A 17277-nucleotide genomic window follows, 5' to 3' on the forward strand; every position below is an offset into this window, starting at 1 on the left:
GTGTGTGTGTGTGTGTCTGTGTGTGTGTGTCTGTGTCTGTGTGTGTGTGTGTGTCTGTGTGTGTGTCTGTGTCTTTGTCTGTGTGTGTCTGTGTCTGTGTGTGTCTGTGTCTGTGTGTGTGTCTGTGTCTGTGTGTGTCTGTGTCTGTGTGTGTGTCTGTGTGTGTGTTCAGTCACTCAGTCATGTCCAACTCCCTGCAACTCTATGGACTGTAGCCCACTAGGCTCCTTTGTCCATGGAATTCTCCAGGCAAGAACAATGGAGTGGATAGTCATTCCTTTCTCCAGGGGATCTTCCCAACCCAGGGATCAAACCCAGGTCTCCTGCATTGCAGGCAGTTTCTTTACCATCTGAGCTACCAGGGAAGCCCTTATGGGTTGACTTTAAACACCATGTCATTCTACCTCTAGAGTTCTCCATAATAGTTCAATCAATTTCATAAGACCATGAAATATGTAGAAGCAGCAATGGTGACAAAAATAAGACAAAATCAGCATTGTTCTTTTTCTTGTGTCATTCATTGAAGTATAACATATAAGTCAGATCTAGCTTACCTATTCAATATTTTCCTTTTCGATTCAAAGAATGAGATTTACATCCTTATCAAATGGCCAAAAAAAAGATCACGAAGACACATGTTTTATTAGAGTTTAGGTCAAACGACTTATAAGATGCTTACTAAGTGGTACTGACGGTGGTGTGGACATGGTTCCCTGTGATGGGAATATGATGATTAATTAAATATGAAAAAAAAATTAAATATGGTCCCACTCTCTGCCCTTGAGGTACTCAAATGACCAGGGTAAAGAAAAACATTTGAAAAAAAAAAAAAAGGATACAGTGTGATAAGTGCTGTAATTGAGCTTTTGGTAAAGTGCTAAAAAGACCCAGATAGAAGGATAATTATTTCAGAAGAGGGAGAAAGCAGAAGAGTACAGATGGCATTTGAGCTGGGACTTGAAAGATAAGTCGTTTATTGGTCACTCTGAACAGAAAAGCACTGCAGGCTGACATAGTGGCATCAGCAGGGTCAGGAGGAAGACAGCACTGCATATAAGCGTGGACCCCACCACAGGTGATGAAATCTACAGCTCTGTACTCTCAACAAAAAGTAGGGTCAGTTCTTCTCATGGTGACATAACCCACGTAGGGAGTTGGAGGGACAGACATGGAAAGAAACCTTTTAAGCCTTCATCTGCCACACAGAAAAGTATCATGCACCCTGCTGCTGTAACTCTTAGCAAAACAGGGAGTTCAGGTTAGGGCTGGGTGCTGAGATCGGAGCTGCCACGATCAGCACTTTTCAGCCCAGTCATCTAAAGTTTTACAAGCCTTTATCCCTAGAGCAGACACACTCATTTGTGGATTGTCTAGGTCAACACTGGACAGAAAGTCACTCTTTGTAAAGAATATCATAATCCTTCAATTCTGACCAAAGAATGTTCACGAAGAAACGCTTTAACCAGCTTTAGCTCCCTGAAAAACACTTCTGTGGGAGTCAAGTGGCAGCAGGTCCCCCTGGGGTATCCAGAAGCAGCATGATGGATGAAAACGTTGGTTCCTGGGCTCAGCTGGTCGTGACACCACTGCTCCACAGAGACGGATGTTACACAAGCACCTCGAATCACTGTGTGAGATGCCTTCTCCTTCTGTACCACCCACAGAGTCAGCACATGCAGAGAGAATTCAGTGTCTGTCAGTAACACTTTAACGTGAGCAAATCGCTTATTCAGCATCTTTGTACAAGAGATTTAGTTTTCAATTACAGCCCTGGGGACAAGGGTCAGTTAGCCCCATAAGTCAGCTGAGAAGAGGCGTAAACAACAGAGAATGGATGCAGGAGTCTGATTATCTTGAGAGCATAGTAAAGGATCTTAAGATACTCACAGGGGACCCTAGATGAATAGCAGGAAGGTCAAGTTTGTGGGCAACAAGCCAGGGACCTTGGAGACTATTTTTAGTCCAGAGGAAGGACAGGAAGGTACAGGAACAAAACAAGGAACTCACCCAGGAGAAATGGAAAGCAAGAAGGAAGAGACTGTCAAAAGCAAATGGAAAGACAGAAAAAAAAATAGATCTAAAAACTAAAATTGTATTCCTAACAGGGAAGCCAGGAATGCCGCAAGAAAAGGCTAAAAGAGAGACGAGAACCCAGAAGGCAACAACCAGACTACTCAAAGGAAGTATTTTAAATGTCCGCATCTTATGAGAGTCTGTGTGGGCTGGTTGGCAACATTTCGCCTCTGGCATTATTAGGTCATGAGTTCAAGTCCCATATCAGGATTTGGCCTCAAAGCAAGCGTTGACTTTCCAGCAGCTCTGAAAGGCGGGAAGCACTTTCCATTCCTTGGTGTATTAACTTTACTGTCCTTCTCTGCAACAAATTAAAAGTATCCCAGAGAGAGAGAGAGAGAGAAAAGCAACAGCCACGACCTCAAAACAAACAAAATCCTACTAGAGAGAAAATAAGAAAAGAAAGAGAAAGTAGGTTTTCATGTGCAGGATATTTATTGCATTTGTCCAGAATCTTGTGAGTCTGGGGTATTTGTTTCCACGTCCAATCTATTGAGAGACGCCTTGTCTGCACTTTCAAAGCACCTAGAATACCAGTACCAGCAGTAACAATGGTTGTGGGAGAGAAAACACTACTACTTGCTAAACATAAATATATCACTAGGTTATTAGCAAATGGGAGGAAAGAAATGTAGAAAAGATTCCCTCTGGGATGAGGGAAGAAAGGCAACAGAGCATACGCCTGTTAAGCATTTAGGTGATGAAGAGAGGAAAACAGATAAACAGCCTGAGGTAACAATAAGAATATCCTTGTATTTGTATAATCATTTACATATTCAAAAGTACTTTTATACACATTGGGCTTCCCAAGTGGCACCAGTGGTAAAGAACCCGCCCACCAATGCAGGAGGCATAAGAGATGTAGGTGCAGTTCCTCGGTTGGGAAGACCCTCTGGAAGAGGGCATGGCAACCCACTCCTGTATTCTTGCCTGGAGAATTCCATGGACAGAGGAGCCTGGCAGGCTATAGTCCGCAGGGTCATAAAGAGTCAGACACAACTGAAGTGACTTAGCATATATTAACTCATTAACTCATACATTAACTTAGCATATATACATTAACTCATATACAAAACCCAAGGGCAGAAGGACTATTTCCATTTCACAGATCAGGAAAGTGATGATTTATATGGTCATGTGACATTCTAAAAGTCACAACCTCAGGAGAAATTTAGTTCATCCCCAGTCTGGGGCTCCAGTACTGCATTAGCTAACTTCACAACATGTGGCCCAATGAGAAATTTAGTCTTTATTCTAATTTGTGCAAGCACAACTTACTCACATTCCACTTTATGTCCAATGAAGAATGATTAGCATGTTTACCCAGCAATTAAAAAAAAAAAAAAGTTTCCTACCTTCCCATCTTTTAGGCAGAAATAGCAAATGCAGAAGACAGAATATAGCCCATTGTTAAGTCATAAAATATTTTTAAAGCATAAAATAATCAGAATACTGACAAATTAACTACAGAGGAAAACTGAAGGAATCTGAAATGTGAAATACTGGAGCCCAGGCCATAATCGCCTTTCACCGTACAGGCAGCCAGGCAGAGAAAACACAATGATGCATACGACTTCTAATAAACAAGGATTACTAAACCCTGCCACAGCCCTTCCTCCCAGATGTGCAAAATGAGAAAGGGATGTCAGGGACACAGAGCGTCTCTAAGACCGTGTCTCAGTCAAGCGGTCTGATTTCTATACAACAGCAAGCATCAGGGGGATCCACACCTCTACACGGTTCCATGGTGGGGTTTTCAAAAGGGCTCCCAGACAGTGGGGTCCTCATGGGAGCCCCACTGCTCAGTGAGGAAGGGTAGACCATATCCTCGGCTCAGTGCCAAGCACCTTACCTACACAACTCCCTCCTCACAGTAATTCTGTCCAGAGGGGACTGCTAATTTCCTCCCTTTCCAGGCGAAGAACTTGGGCTGAGAGAAGTAACTTCAGAGCTCAAGCTCACATTGCCACACACAGGAAGAGGCCAGCTCTGGATTCAAGTCTGTCTGGCTCCAAAGCACAGACTCATGACCAGGGCATGAGTTACCTCCCTCAACTGGCACTCCTGCTGGAAAAAAAAAAAAAAATCCCTGAAAAGAAAGAGCAAGTAGGAGGTGCCGTCTCCTGCAAAGGCTCCAAGCCAGGGTGAAAGAACCCCGAACTGATTCCCCAGCCAGGACCTGATGGCTCTGGGCCCTGTTCATTCCTGGTTAAGTCGTGTATAAAACAGATAGGCTCACTGTGTTGTGTCATTAGGAGGAGTCAATATTTGGATAGAAGATAGCAAATGTTTTCCTATGCTTCACAAACTAACCAAATGCTTCCGATTTCCTGAATTTTCTATTTGGGAGGATCCGTTATCTCCATAAAGAATTTCAAGGATTGCAACTTTAATTAGAAGAGCCAGGACTATGAAGCATTTCATTTTCAGACAATGTCAAGTCTAGTTTCGATTGTTTTTACCTACATCCATTACATGCACTTTTGTTAGAAATCATCCACAGATTTCCAGCTCTGTCACCAGCAGTGACAGAAGTCACGGGCAGGAGAACAGCATCTGACTAAAGAACAGTTGCTACCAAGAGAGTTGCCAAGAGCCTCAGCTGATGGCTTTACTGACCAAAGACATTCTACTTTTAGCAGAAATAGTTTGTCTGTGGCCTTCAAATTGTCTTTAGAACGATGAAGCTGGAAAGACCCAGCCTTGGCTTTGCTTTTATAAAAGATGAAGATGGGTATTAAAATCAGCAGGAAATGAAACAAAGGGAGAAAAGTTAAATCGCTCAATTCCTTGCTGAAAAGAGCAAACAAACAAAGACTGTCTGGAGGAGTGAACATGGGATGAGATTAACTGTGTGGAAATGAATTCAAATGAATGGACCACAGATGGTACAAGCAATTAAACTCTAGAAAATGTAGGGTAATGATTCTGTGAGGGTGGAAGGAAATACAGAGCCACCAACAACACACCAGCCCACTCCCAACCACCACCATCATTATCCTCAGAAGTCAGTCGCACACAGCATGACATAAAGATGGCTCTGAGGAACCAAGCCACGCAGGAACCCCGTTCATCGAAACACAGGACACAGCCACATCGGTGAAAAGGCGCAGGTATTTCCACAATGCTAAGCCCAAAGGATCAGCAGTAGAAGACACGCCTCTCTCTCTCTCTGCACAAAACTAACGGGATTTCATCCAAGGAGGTGTCTTCCACCTAATGTAATCTTTTCCTACCTTTATTGCTTCCTCATTTATACCCTTTTTAAACTGAAGACAGTTCCTAAATAGAAGAAACTTAACCGATCCCAATATTGACACAAGAGAAACCAAGCCAAAGAGGACAAAATTAGGCTTTGATCAGTTATACAGAGGAGGTCATGAAATGACATTAGAAAGATGCACCAAATCCTAAAAAAATACAACACCAAAAGACATTTCAATTTACGGGGTGTGCGTGTCTGTGTGTGCATATAAGAGAAAGATTGGGACTGTGGTAGGTAGCAAACTAAGGAAGCACTGTTTAGTCGCTCAGTCATGTCCAGCTCTTCTGTGACCCCATGGACTGTAGCCCATCAGGCTCCTCTGAACATGGGATTTCCTAGGCAAGAATACTGGAGTGGGTTGCCATTCCCTTCACCAGGGGATCTTTCTTACCCAGGGATCAAACCCGGGTCGCCTGCATTACAGGCAGATTCTTTACAGTGAGAGCCACCAGGGAAGCCCCAAAAGGAAGCATTAGATCTTACCAAATTTCTTCTTTTGTATGAGTAGAGTCAGCAATCAGACTGAGCCTCTGAGAGTGGTCATGCCAACAGCCAGAATAAATAGAAAGAGTTTAAAGACATCGACCAGGGAGAAAGAAGGAGACCAGAACACCTAACCATAAAATTTCTTGTGTCTCTAACAACACAATTATAACTTTAACTGCCGTTGTCTAAAATACAACTCTGTAATCATAGTCCTGTGGGTTCCATATTTATTCTCTCTCTGTGGCCTACAGATTCAATCTGTTTAGTTTGTAAGGAAACAGAAGACTTTAGAAGGAGGGGAAAAAAAAAAAAGAAAGAAACACACAGAAACCACAAGCTCTTCAAAGAACTCTGGAACCTGAGAAACAAGCAGTGCCTGCTGCCCCCGTTCATAAGCCAGATCCGAGACTGCGTCTCTGGACGGGACACAGCAGGCACGCCTGGGTCTGGTCTTTGGGGCGCGCCGACAGGACATTGGCTAGTGTTTACATGGAGCAAGCCTGCCTTGAAGTCCCCAGGACATTTCGTCCAATGAGAAGAGGGTGCCGCTGACCCTAGAAAGCCAGAAGGCTTCTGACCTGCTCTCTGAACCCCAGGTGGCTAAGATCCACGCCTGCCAGGCCTCCCCTCGTCAGCCTGTACTCCCACCACTCTCCCTACACTGCAGTTCAGTTCAGTCGCTCAGTCGTGTCCAACTCTTTGCAACCCCGTGGACCGCAGCACGCCAGGCCTCCCGGTCCATCAAAAACTTCCAGAGTTTACTCAAAAACTCATGTCCATTGAGTCGGTGATGCCATCTAACCATCTCATCCTCTGTCGTCCCCTTCTCCTCCTGCCTTCAATCTTTCGCAGCATCAGGGTCTTTTCAAATGAGTCAGCTCTTCGCACCAGGTGGCCAAAGTATTGGAGTTCCAGCTTCAACATCAGTCCTCCCCACACTCCCCGCCCTCTTTGCTCCACTGCCCCTGTTTCACCCAGGTCCTTAGCTTTTTCCTCAGTTCATGACCTCAGCCTCCTTCCCTGGTCCAGCTCCTTCCCCTGGCATCCACCCCTCAGCTGTCAGTCATCTCTCTAAAATGTAAATCTGACCCAGCCACTCTGCCGAAAGCCCTTCAATGATGACAACCCAGTGCTCAGGACCAAGCAAATTCCACAGCTCAGCACAGACCTGGCTCCAGCCCTGCTCTCTGGGGTCCTTTCCCATCACTGCCCAGCCAGGCACCCCTCCCTCTTCCCCAGGGTGAGCCTCACAAGGGGCTCTCATCTCTGGCCCCCACACTTTCTCCCACACTGTGTTCTCCGGCTGGAATTCCTGCCTCCAGTGCCCCCCACATCCTCACCTAACTCCTTATCATCTATCAACTCACCACAAAAGGGCCCTTCTTCCGTGCAGCCTTCTAGGAGTGCCCACACCCACCTGATATACACACCACCCTTCTCGGCTCCCCTAACACCCAATGCAGATGTCTCACACAGCACTGGTCACACTGACCACAATACATGGTAGTTAGCTTACGTTTCTGTCTCCCCTACTACCTGAAATCTCTTGAAAAATAAGGGATGTGTTTTGTATCACTTTGGATTCCCAAGGTTTAATATGGTGTCTGGCATAAAGTAGGCTGTTGGTGAATCAATGAATCCTATGAAAGGGGAGGTTAGCAGACTCCAATGCAGATGATAGAATCGCACAGCGGCAACAGCAGTGAGGGAGTTCACAGTGGGTGTTTCACTAGCAAACAACCCAGAAACTGCCCAGACTCCAGATTTCACATCAACTCTGTGGGGACAGCCATGCTCATCAGCAACCCACACACGAGCCTGCTGAGTGTCTCTCATGAAACAAAGCTACTCCCTATCTTCCCCCATTTCACCAGTATTTGCCTTGCTCCGTTCACAGACATCTTTTTTTTTTCTTTCCTGTAAAATGTCTACTTGGGGAGAAATTTAAACATTTTACGTATTTTAGCCTATTACTGCATATTTTAGTGCAAAATGTGTAGAGGTCAGTCACTACAGGATTCTGATTATGGAGAAAGGAGATACATACAAGGATATGCATGCCGTAGACAAAGGAAACCAAAGTAAGTGGGATGGGGCAGCGGAAAATCCAAGCTAAGAGCTAAAGGGGAAAGGCGGGGTACTGACTTTACTGCTCTTCTTTCCATGCTAAATTTAAAACCTCAGGAAATTTTTCTTTAAAATTTGACAGAAATAAGAATGAAATACATGTATAATATTAACTTAACAGCATATATACTATGGGGCTTCCTAGGTGGCGCAGTGGTCAAGAATCTGCCTGCCAATACAGCAGATGGAGGAGACACAGGTTCAACCCTGGGTCAGGAAGATCCTCTGGAGGAGGAAATGGCAACCCACTCCAGTATTCTTACCAGGATAATCCTATGCACAGAGGAGCCTGGCGGGCTATGGTCCAAGGGGTCACAAAGAGTCGGACACAAGTGAGCCCACATGTATACTGTAAGCACAAGGAGTTAATGGGCCTCATGATTACACTGTTATGTATTTGCTGGGGACAGACATGTATCTTGAACTTGACTGAGTGTCCCCAGAATTGCTGAACTGAAATGGATATTCTTGGCTTACGTGCTAAATATTCCTTACACAGACCCCAGAAGATTCTGAAAGTAGTGAAAGGACTCAAGGTAACAACAATAGCTCAGGCAACTGAAATTTACCATATCTTCTTGATGGGTGGAGGCCACATGCCATAATATTGGATTATTTTAGAAACATGTTCCCATGGTCAAAATGAAAAATACCAGTTGGTTCTTTTACAGATGGTTGCTGAATTTTGGAATTTACTTTCTAAAGCTTAAATTAAACATTCTGATATACCAGAATAAGGCAACCCAAGGGCCTGTTTTCCTAGATGAAAACAAGGATGACAAACTATAAACTGAGGGCCTCTCTAAGGCTTATCTCCTAAAAATCCTAAAACCCTGCTCCTGAGCCCTCCAACCACACGACCACACGTGATGGTAACATTTGCCAACACTTTCTAACTTACGTATCGCCTTTCTTTCTTCAACACTCAAAACAATTGGACCTCTGGGCTTTTAAAGGCAAGTTAATTCACTGCCATGATTTTTTTTGTTGTTGTTGTTAAAATGAATAATCACTACCTTTGTTTGGGCCCTGCTTTGTTATAGAAAGGATGTAAGACAGCTATAATCATAGCTAATTAGTTTTTCTCACTCCCATGCACCCTTCTTCTTTATAAGCTAACATCTTCATGCTAATTTGGTTTTAAGTCAGAAGCAACCATACCTTCACATTTATCAAGATAATATCTGCCTCCCCAGAAGGCATGAAGCTTGATCCATTCATTCAACAAATACTGAGTTTCTGTCAACTAGATGGTCACAGTTCCCACTTCACGGGGCTTAGAGTCTAATGGGAAATACAAACAGTTACAGCAGAGGGAGGTAAATACATGACAGAGAGATAAAGAATGCTTCTGGAACAGGCAGAAGGGGTACCTCCTCCAGGCCAGGGAGATCAGAGAAGCTTCCCAGAAGTGAAGTGAGCTGAAAATTCAAAGAACTGTACACCATTTAAAGGCACTATGGACAGCAGGGCCACGAAAACACCAGGCAGACTCAGTCCCAACAGTCGACTCAAGTTGGGGTGAGCGTCTCCACCCAGACTGACTCGTGCTTACCTTCCCACTGCACTCACACGCCCCACAAGGAACCAGAACAGAGTTCTAGTTCCTTTTATTTCTAAAGTCATTCTGTTTCCTCCTGTCCCATTTCATTATCTTTACCATCCTCCCAGCTATCAAATATTTCAATTCAACCCAACAAGGGCCTCTGTGGGAGACAGTGTCATAAACATGGGACGAAGGGCAGGGAGGCACTGGGGCCCCACACGGGCTCCAGAAGCCCAGAACCGAGAAAGCCATGTGACTGTCTGCTGACCATTCCACTCCCCACAGACCTTGCAGAGGTGGCCGCACTCTTCCAATCCTGCCTGTGAAACAAATATCCCCACTCTGAGATAACCTTGAGTTTGACAGATTTCTCTGGATCCTGAGCCTGTCTGTCATAGTCTGAAGACAGCAAAATAGGCTCTGGACACTGAAGCCCTCCCCCTAACAGTGGGTTCCTTTTCCTCTGTCCATTTGAATAGTCCTCCTAAAATGGGACGTTTCCTGCTTCCAGAGAATACTGATATTTTCCTAAATTGTTTCTACATCTCATTGTCAGTGTATGACCACGACGCTGAGACCAAAGTAGAATAACAACTTTTCACCATTTGCTCTTCCAAAAATTACTGGAAATTCTTCTACAAGCTTAATCGAACAGTTGGATACATTATTTTTAATGTCTCTTCCAGCCCTGAGATTTTATGATGCTCTGACATAATCAGAACCATTTTTCTTTGAGGGTAATAGCTGGGTAAAATTATCCCAGGCTAAGATGTTATTGTAAAGAGAAAATTGAGTCAGTATTTCAATAATATTTGGTTTTTCAAAGTTGCCCAGCATAACTTCACTGTCAGTGAGCAAAGTTGCAGCTGCATATACAGTAAATCCAGCCTGGGCCATAGCTGACTGTATACTTACAACTGAAGACAGAGGGTGTTACTTCAAAAGATCAACTGAACACAAAATTTCACAAACAAAACAAAGAATGTCCTCAACATTTTGGATTATACGATACTTCACATCTAAGGATGTGTAATTTTTTTGTTATTCTTCCCAAACTGAACCTTAATTCTGTTCTGTGATCAGAGTACTAGAAACTACAAAAATTATACTCACTTTGTTGTTGTACAGATGCTAAGTCGTCTCTGACTTTTTGGGACCCCATGGGCTGTAGCCTCTTTAGGGATCCTGTGGACTGTAGCCTGCCAGGCTCTACATGGGATTTTGCAGCCAAGAATATTGGAGTGGGCTGCCATTTCCTTCTCCAGGGGATCTTCCTGAACTAGGGATCAAACCCGCGTCTCCTGCATTGGCAGGCAGATTCCTGGGAAGCCCACTCAGTCACTTAGGCTTTCCTAATTAGCCTTACAGACCTGTAATGAGCGTCACATCCACCCTCAGGTGCTGCTACATAAGCGCGCACATCTTTGGTGCCCCACACTTTACACATCCAAGATGAAGAGCTTATCAACAAGAAACACATCTTCACAACAAGTATCTCAATTTGCAGCTCAAGTTATCACTCAAAGCATAAAGAAAAGAAAGCCGTATGTCTTGAGTCTTGCACCAGGTAATACGTAGGGGGAAAGCATATGATAAGCATCCTTGCTCTCCTGAGTCAATGCCGTCTTCCACTACTATGGAAGCAGCCTTCAGGTCCCGGGCAGCCCCCAGTAGCAAGGAACTAAACATTTGGGTTCAAATCCAGCCTCTACCACTTCCTAGCTGTGTGATCCTGGCAAGCGATTTAACTTCTCGGGACTTTAGTTTCCTCCACCTTTCCTCATGAACCACTAGTCATATTTTGACATGAGCTCACCTCATCTCCATCTCTGGTTCACTATAAACCCAGTTGCTTTGACGTGAGGAATACGGTCGATAACATCGCAGTGACTTTGTATGGGGACAAATGCTTACTAGGATTATCATGGTGATCATTTCATAAATGTGTGCAAACGTCAAATCATCACGTGGCATATGGGACCACTAACAACGGAGTGCACATCAGCTATAGGTCAATAATAAGTCAATAAATAAAACTGGTTGCTCTGAAGAGTTCTGAAAGGGTGACTGGAAAAACAAGTATAGAGAAGCCACGCACAGGCCTAAAGAGAAAAGCTTTGTAATTGCTATGGCTCAATTGGTTGAGTCACATTTAATTAAGTCTGGAATTTCCAAGGACAAAAACAGTGCTTCCCAACAGGACACCGAAGACAAGAAAACAAGGGGGATTGGGGTGGGAGGGTTCCTAGAACTGGTTCCTGAGCACCAGGGGTGATCACAGCAAATCATACTTTGTTGAAATGGGAGGAGGGGACAAATTCCTCCATCAACTAGAAGCAATCTTTTCACATATTTCCCTCTTGGTATTTTAGCTCTACTGCTAAATCCAGGATGAACCAACTCTGAACTGTGCATAAATGTGAGGACTCGGAGAGGGCAGAGAGAAGAGGAGTCCCGTGAGCACAATGGTCAGGGAGAATTACCAAATAACTGGGGACATCTAAATGAACCATACCACGTTGTGTTTGGGACCTACAGAGTTAACCTGTCCATTTTCCCGTGACTTACTCATTCACGGCTATTGTGTTTGGCCAAAAACTAAAGCTGTCATCCAAGCAACATCAGTCTCATTATAAAGAGAGGAACAACCTGGCATCAGAAAATGTAATGACCCTTTTGAAGGCAGCTGCTTCAGAAGCTTGTGAATCATTTTGAAATACTCGGGCCAAACCACATCAATACCGCGTTTAAATAAAATGCAATACATGCAACCAACCACCAAAAATAAAGTGATGACTTGTCAGAACTCTAGTTCTGTTTTTCCTATCAGGTCTGCTGGTGATGCACCTAATTAATTCCAAAATCATATTCCGAGTAAGGTATTTGCTTAATAAGTGAAGACCTCAGGCTTTCAAAGGAAAAGCTCCTACCTTTCTAGGCCATATCTGCAGATGCACCTAACAACTGACTGCCCTAGAGGGTGGTACTTCAACCCCAAATACGCAGCCTGACTTGAAGCAGCTGGGGAAGCCCAAAGCAATGAATGCCTGTGTCAGCAGCCCAGGAGACTCACGGAAGAGGAAATCATTGCTGCTGGCCATCCTGCCTTAAACTCCAGGAATTACAAGTCACATGCTGCCTCTGGTCTTAAGGCCCTGGGCAGTTTTGTTTCCTGTCCTCTTTCGCACCTGACCTTTGACTGTTGATCAAATTTAAAAAAAAAAAATGGATTTTCTGAAATCCAAAGCCAGTAGAGATTGGATGCCGGTGCATAATCTTCACTGTTCTCAAGCCCATCAGCTGTGAGGCCTGAGTATGGCCAGAATAAGGCCCGGGGAAACCACACTCTCTGTTCGCCTACAGCTATCTTCTTTCTCAAGGCTCTCGGAGGATTCCTTCTACCTCCAGATGAAGAACTCCTTCGTTCTTCCACATGATGATGTCTGCCCAGGCTTCCCACAGCCCCTTTAGCTGGGATATGCTGAAAGATCCATTAGCAGATAATGAATAACTCACATGATCTCACCCAATGCTTTAAAATCTCAGCGGGGGGCGGGGGGATGTTGTTTATGGAAGCAGTGTTTCTCCAAAGCCCCATCCCTCCACGCACGGGACGCATAAAGTGGTGGACACTACATAGCGTGTAAAGATGTAACCGTGGGAAATGCGCCATCCCCCGTAGGAGGCCGATTTGGAGTATAAGCGCCCCTGAGCATTCTGGGCACTTGGTAAAGGAACACGAGTGGGAGAAGGGCTGTCAGGATCAAAAGCAGGGGAGACGGAGAGAAAAGGACGGCAGCCAGGCAAAACGGCTCTTGTCTGACTCGGTGCTTTCTGCTGGTCCTGTTAATCTACGTTACTTTCTGCCACTCCACCCTACTCTACTTTCCAAATACCTCAAGATGTTTCTAAGAGGTTCTGAATTATTGACAAACCTAAGGGAGACGCTTCGGAAAAGAATAAGTACAAAAACAGACCGGTATGGCTAGTGCAAACACTTGGTCATTGGCAGTTTCCTTTTTAAGGCCAAAAGAGAAGAAATGGAGGAAAAAAAAAACCTGCCTCTGCTAAATAATAATGATATTCACAGAGCAAGAGGCCCTGCAAGTCCAAGGCTCACAGTCTCCCCAGCTTTACTCACCCCGAGCCATCTCGCTCCTTTATTGGCAGCCTGTTGAATCTGGACTCTCTTGAGGGTGACATGGTAAACAGCTCCTTCCTCTACCTCTTCACCCCAGTCCTGAATCGAGCTCTGCCAGGAGACAGGACAAAGAAACAGAAAAAGTTGTTTGTTTGTTTTTTCCCTCTCCACTAACCAATCTATCCCAGCTACTTTGCTGCTTACAACAGCACTCAGGGCATAAGATGGGCTGTTCAAAATAAATATTACAATCAGAGCAACATAAGACACACTGTGATAGAGGGAATACCGAGATTTTCTTGGCCCTCCAGCCCTTTGCTATGCTATCAAGAGCCCAGGGCTTTTCCATTTAGTTATTTATCCTAGACTCCTTCACTATCTTAAATACCTTTTTAAAGTCTTTTTTTCTTTCTTAAAGAAACTGAAGTTTAGTCCTGGTTCACTTTTCCTCCTTAAATGAGAGGAAAAAGAATTCACTGGCAGAAAAAGTTTGTCTCTTTACAAGTGGCTCCGTTCTTGGAGCAAACTGCATTTTAAACTCTGCCGCAAATAAGTGTTTAAAATGCTAAGAGTGCTCGCTCCTTTGGAACGAAATGCTTCGCATGTCTTTTTTCTCCTCTTATTGTTTGGAAACCCAGAAAGTTAGCGGGAGGGGAAAAGTTTTTATTTCCGTCAAATAACCTGGCAAGTGCAGAAAAAAAGCAACACATCGGCTGTGTGCAGCGACCCCCTGGGTTTCCCTAAACTTGAAGTTTGTGTTTAAAGAGCCGCTGGGACTCAGAGGCGCTCCGCGGTTCACCCAGACTCACAGACCTCTTGCCTGAAAAGTTTTCCTTTGCTGACATACATCAGCCCAGATACACCAAAGGCAACTGCTGAGAAAAATAAGTATGGTTTAAAGGGAGAAGACACGCAAAGAGGAAGGCGGAGAAAGCCGAAGGAGAAAGCTCTGAGCTGCAAAGTCTGGGATCGGATGGCTCCGTTCACTCCGAGGGAGTCCAAAACCCGCCCAGAGAAAGCGGGAGAAGATTCCCCACCAGAGCAGCGTCGGGAGAAGGCAAAGAGTTCTCGTTACCATTTTAGCTTGCCAAAGCAATTTCATTCTCAGTTTTCTCTCCGGTGTGTGGACGCGGCATGATGCGCCCCGCTCCCAGGCGAACGCGATCCCCGCGCGTCTCCACCGCGGCGCCTCCAAGCCCCGGCCCCGCGCGGCCGCCGCGCACGGAGCACAGACACGCGCCCGCCGCCGCCGGTGCGCGCGACTCGGCCACAAAGGGAGCGCGGCGAGCGAGCCGGCGAACGAGGGCGCCGCAGACTCCTCCCCACGCCACCCCGCCGCTCCGTGATGTCAGGCTTTCCTGTTTGTGCTCGGGAGCACACTCTCCCTTTCTGAAATCCCGCGGATAAAGTTAGCACGCCGTGATTTCTCCAGCTCTGAATGAGATCGGCAGCCAGCCACCCTTTCTAGTGGATCAGGTTTTCCTGATTGGCCACCAGGTGCCCCGAAAAGATCCGGGTGTGGTATCGGGGATCTAAGCGGGTTTTTCCTTCCTTCGCTCAAAGAAGTAAAGGGGGTAGCGGTGCAAAAAGGGATGGGAGGAGGAGGTCGGATAAACGTCTATTATCTGCTTGTTACCTATGGAATTTAGATTCAATAAGGGCGACCCAAGTGAGAATGGCAGTACTAGAAGCCAGGAAGTTTTTCATAAGGACAAAAAAAAAAAGGAGAGAATTGGTCAGAGGGTATTCCAAAACCCACGCCTCAGGGTTGCGCTTGTCCTGAATCAGCACACCACCAACAGGAAATGCCTCTGGACGTCTTTCTACCCCCCATAGTTTAAGGCTCATCAACTGTAACTGGCCACTGTGGGAGGGAAAGGGGCAAAGCAGGAGAGAGTTCTGCTGAGACTGACAGCGTGGAAATTGGGCCACCGGCGGCCCGGGAGGTTCCGTGAGTCTTTGTGAGTCGTCACCATGGGTTGAGTTGTCTGTACTGTAGGGACACCGTGGGATGATAACCTCGAGGAGAGAGCCATTCGGAGGACACTGCCGGAGGGAGTTTTGTCCTAACAGAAAGTAAATCAACAGCGAAATTCCAGATGATAATATAATCAAACATTGGCACATGACAGAATTCCATGCCAATTGCAAAAAAAAAAAGTTTAGAGCTCATGTCTTTTATACTGTTCTCCCCTAAATGAATTTAATAGCCTTTAAATTTTTTTAAAAGAAAGGCTTCTCACTAATTGCCATGCTAAGGCATAAGGCTGGGCTTTGGTTAATAATAAATATATTATGAACTGAAAAGCTAGAGAATTCAGTGTACTGGTGTTCCCAGGAAAGCAAAAATAAATGACAGTGAGGGTGCATCCAGGAAAAATAAAAAGATCTTTGGACACTTCAGAACTTCTCGAAGTCACTCAGCAAAGTTCCCCACAAACAACCACAAACTACTGGACAGAAGGGATGCTCTTTTTATCAAGCTTTGATTATCTATATTTTTAGAAAGCACGTAAACTTGACCTTTCAATGACCACCAGCATAGAGTGTCCCCAGTGTCCAGAGGAAAATGGTGTGGAAGACCTACCACCTGCCTCTTAAGCCATTCCAGGAGCACCCCTGTTCAGTGATCCTGAAGAACACAAGATACACCTGGGGACAATTAAACAACCCATCAGATTAATTTCACAACTACTTTAACCTGATTTTTGGCTGTGAATTTGGAGATGACCCCTTGCATTTTTCTAGTTCAGGGATATTAAAAAGTTTCTTCAAAGTTGCCCTTCCCAGGAAGCCTTCTTGGACAGGGCAGCTTATAACTCACAAGGGTCCAGTCAAGTTTCAGATCTCATCAGCCTCCTCTCCACCAACTCCCTGGCAGGCTACCTGATGAGTAAGAGGAAAAGAGGCTTCCAGCAGATGCAGCTTCAAATCCTGGTTTTACATTAAGCGTGAACTTGGGTGCTACTTCCCTGGGCTTTCATTTCCTTATCTGTAAAATGGGGCAAGGGCTTCCCTGACGGTTCTGGTAAAGAATCCGCCTGCTGACTCAGGAGACATGGGTTCGATCCCTGGGTCGGGAAGATCCCCTGGAGGAGGAAATGGCAACCCACTCCAATATGCTTACTGAGAAATGTCATGGACAGAGGAGCCTGGTGGGCTACAGTCCATGGGGTCACAAAAGAGTTGGACACGACTTAGCGACTAAACCAGAACAATAACAAAATGGAACGAACATCTACCTCATAGAGTCTGAAAAAGGATTAAGTGGAATATGTACACAACTCACCTAGGGCATGATCAAAAAAGCTCCATTCCCTTATTATTATCGCACTGCCTCCCAAACTGCATTTTCCCAGACTCACTGAACAGTGAGTGCGGAAATCTAAAATGTCTTCTCACTAACAATTTCAGAGAGATTTTCCAAGAATCACTACTTGTATTTAGACCCAATAATGTACATGATTTTGTCCAAATGTTATTCCTCCAAAAAAGGCTGGTTTTCTGCTAGACAGAACAACCAAGTGTTGCAGTTTACAATATTTAAATATTTATTTTAAAATATTCCACCTGCAGGCAGCTCAGCCAGTATTACCTTATTACATACTTTTTGGGTTAAAATACTCCTAATCAGTATCT

At 44.9% G+C, this 17277-nt stretch overlaps 1 protein-coding gene across 2 annotated transcripts in view; it reads right to left on the bottom strand.

The window, feature by feature from the left end:
* Positions 1 to 15101, bottom strand: part of RGL1 (ral guanine nucleotide dissociation stimulator like 1) — a 138263-nt gene extending 123162 nt beyond the window's left edge. The window contains exons 1-2 of one of the 2 annotated variants that reach the window (XM_040263817.1): positions 14714 to 15101; positions 13639 to 13749 (exon numbers count right to left, since the gene is read on the bottom strand). In XM_040263817.1, coding sequence (XP_040119751.1) covers positions 13639 to 13749; positions 14714 to 14740 — 138 coding nt within the window. In that variant the 5' untranslated portion in view covers positions 14741 to 15101. The remainder of the gene's footprint in view (positions 1 to 13638; positions 13750 to 14713) is intronic. The other variant, XM_040263818.1, reaches the window with a different exon arrangement.
* Between the last annotated feature and the right edge of the window lie 2176 nt (positions 15102 to 17277).

The sequence above is a fragment of the Oryx dammah genome, unplaced genomic scaffold, assembly GCF_014754425.2.
Source record: "Oryx dammah isolate SB20612 unplaced genomic scaffold, SCBI_Odam_1.1 HiC_scaffold_21, whole genome shotgun sequence".
NCBI lineage: Eukaryota > Metazoa > Chordata > Mammalia > Artiodactyla > Bovidae > Oryx > Oryx dammah.